The following is a 14,515-nucleotide window of genomic DNA, read 5'->3' as shown; positions in this document are numbered from 1 at the left end:
TTGGCCATTAAATCCTCTTTGTCTTTCTCCATTCGCTCTTGGTCGGCATCTGCTTTTACTTGGTTAGATTTCACGTTGGCGTCAATTCTTGCCAACGTTTCCATCATCTTTTCCATGTCCATGTTGTAGCAGTAAGATACTCGATGCACAACAATCTGTTAGTGGCGTGTTTAAGTTCGTAACACTTCTGACACCAACGTAATGTGTTTTGAGTACGAAACTCGTTGGTCACGTGTGTAAGTTCAAATCCCATTTCTGACACCAATGTAACGTGTTTCGTTACTGAATACGCCATAGAGATCGTTAATTGGTTTATTCAACAATCTACAAGAAACGGCTACAATTAATTATCACAATGTCACGGGTTTCCACAGTTTACAAACCCTACAACAAAATCTTCACGTACTAATAACACGGGAGCTATACAAATCTCCCTGAATTACACACTCCAAGTATAACTGTACTACAGCACTCACTAAGTCTCGAAAGCACACAATAAGTCTTCCGCTCGCTGACTTCTTAGTTATCGCACACTCGCAGGCTGCTACCTTGAGCACTGTTGATAACACACTGACTCTCGCTTGCTGCTCAGCCGGCTTTTATTCTGTTAGCTGTTGCTAGTGTGACGTGGCGTATAGCCTAGGATGCTGTTACCCCTTCGTGACGTCACCGCTGTCGACTCGCTTTGCATAGCTTCAAGGTTGCGGGGACTCGGCTAACTTCGGCTCCGCTCGTGACGTCACCGCGGGGAGAGTTGCGGGGTGATTACTCGCCTATTACGCGAGCGCTACGTTACCGCTACGTGCAGCTGGGGAGGTAGGGTCAACATGTCACAATATGTTAGTAATGTAAAATCTGTGATCGGGATAGTGTGGAGAATATTCGTTATTGTAATTGTAATTTGCCAAATGCTGCAGTGTGCAAATGTGAGAACCATAAATATAAGTTCACCTTTTTCATTATGTGAAAATTGTTATGCAGTATCTGGATTTTTTATCGCTGTAACTGTTAGAAAAACAGCACACTGTCATCCTTTTATGTAGCCACCATCATATATCATCATCATCAGTAATCTGTCAGACGACAGGTCCACAGTCTCTTCCAAAACAATTCCTCCACTTAACCTTTAAGAGCCGAGCGACACCATATGGTGTCATGAAAATAAAGTCAAGGGGACGAATGACGCCATATGTCGTCGTGCAGTCCATGCATGCGGCCGGCTTTTTAAAATCTAATTTTAAGTTATAAATTCTTTTTCTACTTACATGATTTTTGGTCACCAGCTTTATAAGTTGTCTCTCTTCCCACCTGCGTCGTCTAACGGAATGTTGGCTTCGTGTGGAAATCTTGGAAACATCCGGAAATCCAGAGTCCGACGTCGCACTTTACGCACTTTGTCTAGACGGTTCTTCATTTCCCACGCGAAAAGATCACACGACACCTCAATTGCGAAGTAGAGGAAGTCGGCCAGTGATGTGGTCTGGCCTCCTATAATCGAGATATCTCCGATAAAACGGCAGGGGTTCGACCCCTGGGCCGTTGATGGCGAGGTGGACCCCTTCCAGCATGTTCTGCACAAGAGCAAGACGAAATTCTCTGTGTGACAACAGGATGTAACTGTTCATATCCAGGAGATGGAAAAATAGTTTATTTGTCCATTTCCAGGTTTGATGACAGATGCTATAACTGTTTCCCACAGTTTGCCCACAGCTCCGCCTGAATAATTATTCACACTTCTCTTGCCATGCTGGTGTGGTGGTCCCCAGGTTGCCGACCAAGACGATGGTTCTTCGTCGAAATCAACTGCCAGTGATGTGGTTTGGCCTCCTCTAATCGAGATATCTCCAATGAAACGGCAGGGGTTCGACCCCTGGTCCGTTGAGGGCGAAGTGGACACCTTCCAGCATGTTCCGCACAAGAGCGAGACAAAATTCTCTGTAACAACAGGATGTAACTGTTCAGATCCAGGAGATGGAAAAATAGTTTATTTGTCCATTTCCAGGTTCGACGACAGATGCTATAACTGTTTGCCACAGTTTGCCCACAGCTCCACCTGAATAATTATTCACACTCCTCTTGCCATGCTGGTGTGGTGGTCCCCAGGTTGCCGACCAAGATGATGGGTCTTCGTCGAAATCAATTTCTGATTCACTTTCCTCAACGCCACTCTCAGAATTGAATGTACAACAGTCTGATTCGGAGTCGTTTATGAGTTGAAATATGTCAACGTCTTACAAACGAGACAGCACAATGGTTGGTTCACGCTTTTGATACTGTTTGGCTGTGGTATTAGGATGCTAACCATGAAAGTACTTATAATCTACTTCCAGCAGAGTGAGAACAGAGAGCTTGTTGTGTTGCGACAAGCGATAATAAACAGAGTTCTTGTATATGAATAGATACTCACCCCACATCTCTGCATACCGAAATGACGTACGTGTATAATCTTTCGAGACATGCAAGACTAAATATGGCTACATGTTTCCATCCACTGTGTTGCAACATCAACATACATCATTCTTAGTTCCAAGAACTCTTATTTCTTGTAGACAGACAACAAATTTGGGAATTTTTTACTTGGAATCAGTCTAAAATTTTTTACACATTTTATAAAGTCTGTAAATTACAATATCTGATTCTGTATTCTTTCTAGAAAAAACAGCGTTTATTTGTTTCGTTTATCACAAAAACTGTAGAAATCACAGCAAATTTAGGAAATGATTACAGTTTTTATTGCTTTAAAATTGCGGGTATTTAAATCAAATCTGTCCCGCTGCCATTACCGGAATTTAAAGGGCCGTCACTTAAAGGTTAATGCGATCTAGAGCTTTCTCCTTCAAATGACAGTATCCTCTTCTATCCCCAAGGTCATCTAGCATCATACGTCTTCTCCCTCGTCATCTTGTCACTTCTATCCGCCCCTCTATGTTTCCTTCAATAACTTCTTTTAGAAGGCAGTTTCTGCGTAAAACATAACCAATCCAATTAGCCTTCCGTTTTCTTATTTCATGTAGGATATTCCTCTGCTCACTGACTCTAGTTAACACTTCATTTCTCACATAATCGGTCCAACTGATCTCCATCCTTCTCCAACACCACATTTCGAAACTTTCCAGATATTTCTGATCTACTGCCCTAAGTGTCCATGTTTCAGCCCCATACAGAGCTATGCTCCAAATGTACCATTTCACTAGTTTCTTCCTCAAATTTAAGTCCAATTTGCTGGTAAAAAGATTCTTCTTCTTCTTAAATGCAGCTTTTGCCATGGCAATCCTGGATTTAATTTCACTAGTACACCTTCCATCATCTGTTAACTTGCTACCCAAATATTTAAAACATTTCACATTCTCCAGTTGTTTTTGGTCTGTCTTTATTGTGACTGGGGTTGGTTGTCTTGAAATTTTCATTACTTTCGTTTTCTCCACATTCATTTCCATGTTATAGCACCTTCGAATTTCAATTAGTCTATCAATCATGTCCTGTAGCACAGTTTCTTCCTTAGCCATTAACACAAGGTCATCTGCATATTTCACAGTTTGAATAATTTGCCCTCCTAATTTGAAGTCACCGAGCCCATCCAGAGCTTCCTTGGTAAGGCATTCGCTGTACAAGTTGAACAGAATTGGTGATAAACAGCATCCTTGTAGAACTCCTCTTCCAATCTGCACACTTCTTGTCTCCCCTCTGTCCAGTCGTACTCTAACTTTCTGATCCATGTGTACATTGCTAATCAATCTTCTTTCACGCCAATGGATACCTGTTTCCTTTAGGATCTGCATTAATTTGGTCCAGTTTACACGGTCAAATGCCTTCTGCCAGTCTATGAAGCAGACACACAGTTTTTCATCTATCTCCAAAGTTCGTTCTGCTATAATTCTCATCATCCCAATTGCATCCCTTGTTCCTTTTCCTCTTCTAAATCCAAACTGATCTTCTCCAAGTACATCCTCTATTTTCCTTTCAATTCTTCTTTTAAGTATCTTTGCTATTATCTTTGCTGTATGTGCAATAAGACTTATTGTGCGATGGTCGCTGCATTTTGTAGCTTTTGTCTTTTTCTTTAAGGCAATCATTGTAACTTCTGTAAAGTCCTTGGGCCACTCTCCAATTTCATATATGGTGTTCATTAGTTTTGTCAGTGTTTTCAAACCACCTTCTCCCAGTAACTTGAGCACATCTCCAGGTACATCATCATCTCCTGTAGCCTTTCCCTTCCTCATTTCCTTGATAGCTTTTTCCACCTCACTTTGTAAAATATATGGTCCTTTCTCGTCTGTATCTACTTCTTCTTCCGGTTCAACTTCTAAGGTTTCTGGCCGATTAGGTCGATCATATAGTTCTGAAATATAATTTTCCCAAATTTTCAGCACTTGCCTCTGATCTACTATTCTATTCCCCTGGGAGTCTTCGATGCCAACATTTTGAATCCCATGATTCTCTTTCCATCCTAGTTCTTTTGTCTTCATGTACATCAAATCATAACGGCCTGTTCTTTGAAATTCCATAATCTCATTACATATCTTCTCAAGATATTCCTTTTTGGCCCTGTCCGTGGCTCTTTTCAATTCATTCCTCAGTCTCCTGTATTTCCTCCTGCCTTCTTCATTGTTGACATTCTTCCATTTCCTTCGCTCCTCCATTTTACTCATCATCTCCTGTGTAACCCATGGTTTTCTTGCTATCTTCTCAACTTTACCTACCAAATCACTGATAGTATCTAACATGCATTCTTTTATATCGTTCCACTGCGCTTCAGCATTTCCGCTTTCACCTTCAATTGCACCGAGTTTCTCTTCTAGAGTCTCTTGCACGCTTTGTCTTTGAGCATATAACTTCTCCAAATCCCATCTGGGTCTGCGCTTTCGAAATCCTATAATTTTCTTCAACCTGGTTCGGAACTTGGCAACCAGCAAGTTGTGGTCAGAGTCAATGTCTGCCCCAGGAAGCGTCTTCACATCCTTCACACTGTTTCTGAATCGATGTTTCACAAGGATGTAGTCCAGCTGATGCCTCTTCCAATCCCCAGGTGCCTTCCATGTGTAAATTCTTCTCTTTGGCTTCTTGAACCAAGTGTTGGTAACAAAAGTCAATAAGCATTTGACCCCTGTGATTCCGTCTTCCTAGTCCATGTGATCCAACAATATTCTGATATGGTTCATCTCCAACAATGCTATTCCAGTCTCCCAATATGATGCTGTTTGTGTCACCTCTTCCATCTTCCTGAAGAATTTTTTCCAATTGTGTCATACACTTTTCCACTTCATCATCTTCATACTCTGATGTTGGCATGTACACTTGTATAATCAGTATATCTACCGGTTCCGCCTTTAACTTCAGAGCAATAATTCTGTCATTACAAGCAATCTTCTTAACAACACTCCTCACTACACTTTTATGCACCACTATTGCCACAGCTCTTTCAGCCCATTCACCTCCAGAATAATACACTGTATATTCAGCACTTCTTATTTCACCTTGTCCTTTCCACTGCACTTCGCTGACACCTGAACAGACGCTTCATTCTTCTGCATTTCCATTTTCAAATTCTCCAATTTTCCTGCTTGATTCAAGGTCCTGACATTCCATGTTCCAATCTTGTATCCATGCTGTTTCTTCTGATCTTCGCACTTTTTCTTGTTGTAACGCCTGCATGACATTTCCTCTAGAAACACTCCCCCCCGGAGATCCGATTGGGGGAGTAGTTTACCTCCGGATTGTTTTGCCTCCAGAGGAAACATCTCGCATATATGGTATCTCTGTTTTTGGAAAGAGACTATCCAGGAAAAGTGATAATGTGGTAGTTTTTCCATTTGCTTTCCACATCGCAGTACAGCAGCCGTTCAAACCACTCTGGTCACGCCTGCTGCTATACGAACTTGAACCATCTCGAGCATCATTTGCTCTGTGTTTCAAGTTGCTACTGATGACGCAGTTTCTGGCATCAGTTTTTGGTATCTCTCTTCGTCTGATGCCTACCCTTTGACCTGTCCAGCAAGGGAGGCCCTGCCAGTAGCTACGCTACCGCTGGTATAGCTCTCAGGGTCCTTGGCATACTCAAACCCCCTCACCACGATAAGGTGGAGACACTAACGAGGGCGTCATCATATATATGTTGGATAATGTTACATTCCTCAGTTTGTGGCTGACCTAAACTCTTAACAGTCTTTGTAAAATTATGAATTTCATCTTAAGAGCTAAGATATGTTTTAAGCTGAATAAATATCGTAACTTTAAATTGACCTTCATCTCCTTTTTTATATAATACTATATATACGGCAGCATAGTTGCATTGGAAAAGTTCAAGAAGATTTGAAAGGATCTGTGCAGTAGTCAGGCAAAGAATGAGCACAGGTGATGACAGTTTTAGTATGCCTCCTGCTTACCCCGTTACCCTGTGTTGGACTTCTCCCCTCTGTAAACATTAATAACAGAGCAAAAACATAAGCCACAGCTCATAGGAATGGGAGAAGGCATCCTGAGGGGAGGTTTGTTTTAATTCTTTTTGTGACCTTACTATACTTAGGACAATGCCAACACTATTCATTATTTTGTCACTTCCAGCTTGTTCAGCATTAAGAATATCACTAAACTTGGAAGAAACTCTCAGTAGTGTTTGTTATTAAGCTGTTTTCTGTCAGTTTTTATCATCAAAACAACCTGATAGAGCTGGGGTATCTCACTCGTCATAGTGCATTTAAGTATACTTGATGTCCGATCATTCAGGGCAGCAGATTGTGATACTTACCACTACCTGCTGGTGGCAGTGAGCAAACAAAGAATGCACAGAGTTCATATGGAGAGGTTCAATCTCAAGAAATTAAATTAGGTAGAAGGTAAAGAGCAGTATCATGTTCAAGGCTTTGGAAAACTTGGACACTAAGGTGAATGTTAATAAAGCTTGGGAAACTATTAGAGAGAATGTCAAAATTTCCACCAAGGAGAGTCTAGGTTTTTATGAACTGATGAAGCATAAGCCATGGTTCAATGAAGGATGCTCAAAATTACTAAACCAAAGAAAAGAAGCCAAATTGCAATGGTTACAGGATCCAAGCAAAATAAATAGGGATAATCTGAACAATATAAAATGTGAAACCAGCAGGCATTTCAGGAATAAAGATAGGAAATATCTGAAAGACAAAATTGATGAGCTTGCAATGAACAGTAAGAAAAGAACATTAGAGACCTGTATAGAAGAATAAATGACTTTAGGGGTTACCAGCCTAGCAGTAACTTAGTGAAGGATGAGAATGGCGATCTGCTTGCAGATTCCCACATTTTGAATAGGTGAAGGAACTACTACTCTCAGTTATTGAATGTACATAGGGTCAGTGCTGTTAGGCAGGTAGAAATCCATACAGCTGAGCCGTTAGTACCCGAGTCCAGCCCTCTTGAGGTTGAAAGTGCTGCTGCAAGATTGAAAAGGTATAAATCTCCAGGTAGTGATCAAATTCTGGCAGAACTTTTTCAAGCAGGAGGCGAAATATGTTCTAAGATGCTTAAGCGAATTACTTCTATTTCGCATGAGGAACAATTGCCTGATCAGTGGAAAGAATCTATTATTGTACCAGTTCACAAGAAGGGTGATAAAACTGACTGTAGTAATTATCAGGGGATATCACTGCTATCAACTTCACAAAAATGTAATCCAATATTCTTTGAAGGTTAAGCCCATACATAGATGAAATGAATGGGGATCATCAGTGTGGGTTTGGACGTAACAGATCACTACAGATCAGATCTTTCGCATTTGTCATATATTGCAGAAAAAATGGGAAAGTCCTTATAGGTAAACGTTTGTCTGATAAATTTCCTATCCAGAATGGTTTAAAATTGATTTTGGAGACATGGGATGGGTTGGTGTAGGCTGGATTGAAGTGGCTCAGGGTTGGGGACAAAGGTGCGGTCTCATGAAAACTGATGAACCTTCGAGTACCATGAAATGTTGGGACATTCTTGAGTAACTGAGCAACTGGCGGCTTCTCTAGAAGAACTGAACTCCATAGAGTGAACAAATGAGTTAGGTAGAAAGTGAGTTTGTTGGTTAGTAGGACTGACCATCAGCTTATCAGTCCAACACTGTAACCCACGACCTGAACTGAATTCTACTGTTCAGTTACAAATTTATGTTAATGAATTACGTCATTAACAACGCAGTGATTGTGAGATATATATCTGTGGATAGGAAGATGGAATTTCTGCCTGGAACTCTCTGCAGATTTATATATTTGTGGCTTATTTAACGATACTTCTTAGTAGCTGGGACTGCGTATCACTGAATGACAGCAAGATTAGTGAAAGGAAGCGGTCATTGTTTAATCTATGGCACTATCCCGGCATTTGCCTGGAGAAACCGAAGAAAACTATGAAAAACCTCAACCGAGATACCCGCTTTCCTGAACTAGATTTGAATCGAAGGCCTCCTGAATAAGAAGGGTGAGTGCTACCAACTCAAAAGCAAAGTCCGGTGGAACTCCTTGTAATAATGAATGCAATTGATATACGTGATAGAGTCATTAAATTCGTGGAATGCGGTTTTATCGCGTCATATTACAAGGTATTCACGTACACTTACACAGATCCACATCGGCCCTCAAAATAGTAGTTTCCGTTCGCCGCTATGCAAGTGTTCCAACGTTGATGTAGCGGTCGGAAAGAGCTGGAACATATTGACAGTAAATTCCCGTACATACAGTCCGTTAGGTACATGCAGGAAATAACGGCCACCTAAGGATTAAGCATGTATACCTGTGAAACGTAGTAGGAAAATGTGTTTCAATGGAAATATAGTTTGATATGTGCTCTTTCAGGAATTATCCAAAATTTTTTTTTACACTGGCTTTTCCAGCCCATTCAGGGTCCTGGCCTCTTATTCACGTCCATAATCATTTTTCACAAACGGTAGGACTCCTTGGACGAGTGATCAGCCCATCTCAAGGCCTCTACCGAAACAAAGGACAACAAACATTCATGCCTTGTTTGGGATTCGAAACCACGATCCCAGCGTCCGAGCGAGCAAAGACAGTTCATACTTTAGACCGCCCGGCCACTGTGATTGGCTATCCAAACATGTACGTAGGTCGTACCGAAAGTCGTGAGCAACTTTTTTTTGCATGCAACCTGGGAACAGCAGACGAAAGAGAGTTCGGTGGTAGGTGGAACCAGCTGTTGTGTTAACCTTCAGTGTCTTGTGACGCCAATAGCTTGCATCACGTGACCAGTATCACTCCTAACAAAATGGCCGACAACGACATGTCGTTTCGCCAGCGTGCTGTCATAGAATTTCTTGTGAAAGAGGAAATCCCTGCTGCAGAAATTCACCACGCTTATGGAAGTGTGTGCATGGGTGCGAGCAGTGTTCGAAGATGGATGAAACATTTTAAAGATGGGAACACCAGCATCAAAAATGAGCGTCGAAGCGTTCATCCTCGAACAGCCTCAACTAAACGCAACAAGAAAAGAGTGGATGAGATCATTCAAGATGACAGGCGTGTGACTGTGGACACAATAGCCCGAAAACTTGGAATAGGGCACAGTGCAGTACAGGAGACGATTGAAAGCTTGGTCTATAGGAAAGTTTGTGCTCGTTCGGTCCCGCGGTTATTGACCGAAGACCACAAATTCAGCGAAAAGCCATCATCACAGAATTGCTGCAGAGTTATCGACACGAAGGCGATGATTTTTCGCTCTGTATTGTGACAGGTGACGAAAGCTGGTTTCACCATTTTGAGCCTGAAACGAAACGGCAGAGTATGGAATGGCACCATTTGCATTCTCCATCAAAAAAGAAGACAAAGACAGTGCCATCAGCTGCGAAAGTGATGGGCACAGGCTTCTGGGATGCAGAGTGGTTTATTCTGGCCGAATTCCTGGAACCTGGGCAAACCATCAATGCTGCTCGTTATGTCCAGACGCTGAACAAGCTCCTCCGTCTTGCATTGCGTGATAAACGTCCGGGACGAAACATCATCATCATCCTGCATGACAATGCTCCCCCCCACGCCGCTCGCCTCACATTGGAATCAATTGCAAAGATGGGGTGGGAAGTTCTTCCACACCCATCCTACAGCCCTGATCTGGCAACCTCCGACTACCATCTTTTCGGATTTGTGAAGGATCAGCTGCGTGGACGTTTTGAGACAAGGGAGGCAATTCAGAAAGCAGTGCGTCAGTGTCTTCGGATGGCTGGAACGGAATTTTACAGAAGGGGAGTTTTCAAACTCCCAGAACACTGGGAGAAATGTGTACAAAGAAGTGGCGATTACGTGCAAAAATAAAGAAAGGTCTGTAGATTGAGGTGGTGTATTTGGTTTGTCAATAATGAGGCATGTTACTTTACAAAAAATTGTTGCTCATGACTTTAAGTACGACCCTCGTATATATAAACAATTGGGGTATTGCCAAGCTCCATTCTGTAAAACGAAGACGTGCAATTTGTCCTTAATAACTCGACTGGCATATAATATTACAAAGAGAGAGTAGCTCAGTTTGAATCATAATCTGGACAAAAATATCTTCATTGTAGTCCATGATTTATTTTATCCGTCTTCTAGTGCATACATTCATCTATCCCCTCTTCTCACTCGCACTACATATTTCGGCACAAAAGTGCCATCTTCAGGTGCTGATCCAATCCACGACAAACTAGTTCATTGCATGCCTTGTCTATACATACTAAAATAACTAAAATATATAGTGGAAGAGTGCTCCAACAGAAGATGATAAACGTGACTCGCGTAATGAAACACGACGTAGGAATGAAATATCCTGTACAATTTTAATATTTTAACACTTAGCATTTATCAGTATATAAGATAAATATATATTTTAGTTATTTTAGTATGTATAGACAAGGCATGCAATGAACTAGTTTGTCGTGGATTGTATCAGCACCTGAAGATGGCACTTTTGTGCCGAAACATGTAGTGCGAGTGAGAAGAGGGGATAGATGAATGTATGCACTAGAAGACGGATAAAATAAATCATGGACTTAAATCAGTGCAACAGGACGCTAAAATATAACATTATCTTCATTGTAATTTTTAGTAGAGCATGGCGCGTGCGTATTTCATGCATCGCAGCCTCCAACACATGTTGCACACATCCACGGCTCTTATCTAGTAGAGAAGTGTCCATCTCAAGACTACTGACTGATGATTCAGTTGCGTCCTTTGCATTTACAGTTTTCTGCCTTGTGGCTCTCGGCTTTGCAGTTAACGGCGTTATTGCTTTCTGGAGGCGATGCTGAGCGCTATTCCTTTACACTTTCTGTGTTGACATGTCGGTGGAAAATGGGATATTCTTCTCTGAGTCTTATTTTCTGCCTGACATCACTGGTAGCCGATTTTAGGTTAATAAAACTTAATACTACATATAACACCCAACAAGACTGAAATCACACATACACAGTTAATTTTCACATAACCATCGAAAGAACACATTCCTTCGCTGGCCTAACGAGCAAAACGAAATTTGCTTCCCTTCGCTCCTTCGGATTAGATGAAGTATTACGAAGATTAACGACTGGAAACTTCGTCTGTCCCACCAAGCAGGGTTAGGGAGGAGGAGTCATTTGGCCTTGAGCACGAACATACGCTAAATAACATTATTCAAATCCTTATTATTCAAATTGAATTATTTATATATGACTTCTTTCGTTTCTTAACTACGGAAGCAATGCTTCCCTTGCTTCCATGCACAACATGCAACTGTTTATTACATAATTGACAGTTCCGGTTAGACGGTAATATTTTAGCTTCTTACGCACTCTCTCATGGGACGGGCCATTTAAATTCCGGTAATGGCCGCGGGCCGGAGTTAATTTAAATGCCCGCCATTGTAGAGTAATAAAAATTGTAATCATGTTACTGAAAATGCTGTGATTTCTTCAGTTTTTGTGATAAACGAACGAAATAAACGCTGCTTTTATCTAGAAAGAACATAGAATCAGATATTGTAATTTACAGATTTTAGAATCTGTAAAAATTGTTACATTGATTCCAAAAAAAAAATCCTCAATTTTGAGCGTCTGTCCACAAAAATGCATAAAGCTCCTGCACAAAACGTTTCTGCAGTATAAATGCATGCTGCTGACATCCCATCTGACTATGTCTTACCTGGAGGAGAGAGGAAGTTTGTTTTCATTGCACATTCTCCAGTCACGTCGGCTTGTTGTATACACGACTGTGGGCGAGTTCTTATCCTTCTTTGTCCTTATGAAACTGTGCCTGTTTATACACGTCGGACTATCCACACATAGTTACTTTTCTTGGAATATTCCCCTCAATGCCCCTTGCGTCCTCGTCCCTTCATAACCGACTGTACCACATTCTGAATGGTGTGATTTACGAGCGGCCTCTCAATTTCGGCTTCTTCCATGCGAAATGGGGCCGTGGTGCATAGTTGAAATTGTGATGTTTCATAAGCGTTACGAATAGAGGAGACCACTCACCATCACTGGCCTACTTCCTGCTAATACGAAACAGATGTTGCGTGTGTGCGCTTCTCGTGTAAAACAGAGTTACATACGGACAAAGTACATGAATTGCGACGTCGGACTCTGCATTCAGTTACATGCAACATTCAGTTAGATGATGCAGGAGGGAAGACAGTCTACTTGTAAAGCTGGTGTCCAAAAATAATGTAAGTAGAACAAGAATATCTATCTTAAAATTAGATTTTAAGACATTGTGCGCACGCGTGGACTGCGAGTCACCATACGGTGTCCTTCGGTCACTCGGCTTTAATTTAAAAGCCCCCATACGGTGTCTTTCGGCTCATAAAGGTTAGTAAAAACATGAACTAAATAGTAATTCAAAAAAGTAACCTGCATTGAGGACTGTATTGTCTAGAAAGAAATGGGCCGGATTTGGAAGGAAGCGCTCATGGTCTAATTAAGGTACTATCCCAGAATTTGTCTTGAGAGAATTAGGCAAACCACAAAAACGCTAGTCAGGATGGCCGGTGTCCCTGGCGAGATTCGACACTAGTACCTACTCAACACAAATATAAAGCGTTACCTCTGGAACAACCTGTTCGGTGGTGGGAACTTAATTTGTAAATTTTATTTAGATGAACTTCAGGTTGAAACCTAAAACCCGAGGTTTAAGTCTGATACTCCGCAACATTTGTGTCGCCGGGTGTTTAGGATTGAGAACCACCATGATACAGACCTAAGATTACAGGTAGACTTGTTATGCCTTCCGAGTCGTCCGAGACAGTCCCGGTATTAGTATCTTGCTTATGCAGTCTCGTACGGTTGATCACGAATTCAATAAAGGTGCCGGGTTTCATCTTGTAATCGTCTTTGCACTCTTATAATAAAACTTGTTCTCCGAGAGATTCATATATTCCGAAATGGCCTGTTATTGACACAGGGTTCCATTATACGCTGTTATCGATAGAAGCCGAGGCAAACAAAACATGTGAATCAAATAAGTGATATCGGTGTTTCATTCTTATGACAGACTGCTGTGCCCTGTGATACCATCAGGGGTCAGCTGGCTCTTGACTTCGAGTGGGGGTTTCCTGTATTATGATGTGTTTCCTGCTAAATTCGTGAACGTTCAAAAGTCGAAAAGTAAATGCGTCTTCCTCCTCTTCGAGCAACAGTAGACGAAGAACACCGCTTTTATCCATGTGTTTCCCTCTCACTATCGGGAAGTAATTATACCAATTGCACCAAATCTACCCGATTACAGCTGAGTCTTAGAAATGGCGCAATCGTACAGCCGCTGCGGCTTGAGTGGTGCTGCTGAATCGCACGGCTCTAATCGCTTCTTGCGAATTACACCTTTAAACGAAGACTTTCCATTTCACTATTCGTGCGCAATGGTATTCAACCCTGATTTGTTACAGAGTACGCAGCAATATTAGTCATCATCTTCGGAACAAGACACACAAAGCTGCAGCTATTCAAGTGGCATCTTCAAGTCCAAAACTTAGTTGATTTTTTAAATTGAGTAATGTGGATGAAAATGAACTTAAATGGCGGCCGCAGGGAACAATCTAATATCGTTACGTTAAACATGACATGTTCTTCCAGTCTATTGAAAGCACACTGAAAATAATATTGTATGTGTTTGATGGAAAATTTTCCTGTCGGCGGACAAAGTGTAGAGCTACTGCAATGAATGTATTAGGACAGCTCGCTAATAAGAACTATGCATCATCTATCTATATATATCTACCTAACTACCTATCTATCTACCTACCTACCTAGTTACCTATCTATCTATCTACAGACGCCGAGCAGTGCGGACGTGTTTGCCCAGCGCTCCGTGAACCGCCTGTAAATAGTGAAAGTCATAACTCACAGTGTGCTACGACTTAACTACATTTTCATAGATCTGAACGTTCTGAAAATCTTACTACTACATATATTAAAAATAAAATAAAAATAACCGTGTGCTAACATACAATAAGTGAAATAGTGTGAAACAGCAAGGCTCCAGAACAACGATCCAACCCCGCAATGAGCGACCGGGAGGACGAAATGGAAGAGAGACGTCACAATGGC

At 41.5% G+C, this 14,515-nt stretch overlaps 1 protein-coding gene across 1 annotated transcript in view; it reads left to right on the top strand.

Annotated features, from left to right (window-relative positions):
- LOC111869228 (vesicle-fusing ATPase 1-like) overlaps positions 1–14,164 on the top strand; it is a 28,982-nt gene extending 14,818 nt beyond the window's left edge. The window contains exon 3 of the mRNA XM_023860569.2: positions 13,855–14,164. Coding sequence (XP_023716337.1) covers positions 13,855–13,945 — 91 coding nt within the window. The 3' untranslated portion in view covers positions 13,946–14,164. The remainder of the gene's footprint in view (positions 1–13,854) is intronic.
- Positions 14,165–14,515: the final 351 nt, after the last annotated feature.

The sequence above is a fragment of the Cryptotermes secundus genome, unplaced genomic scaffold, assembly GCF_002891405.2.
Source record: "Cryptotermes secundus unplaced genomic scaffold, Csec_1.0 scaffold2524, whole genome shotgun sequence".
In the NCBI taxonomy this organism is placed as follows: Eukaryota; Metazoa; Arthropoda; class Insecta; order Blattodea; family Kalotermitidae; genus Cryptotermes; species Cryptotermes secundus.
The sequence above is the reverse complement of the archived record's forward strand: the minus strand, read 5'-3'. Positions and strand labels throughout refer to the sequence as shown.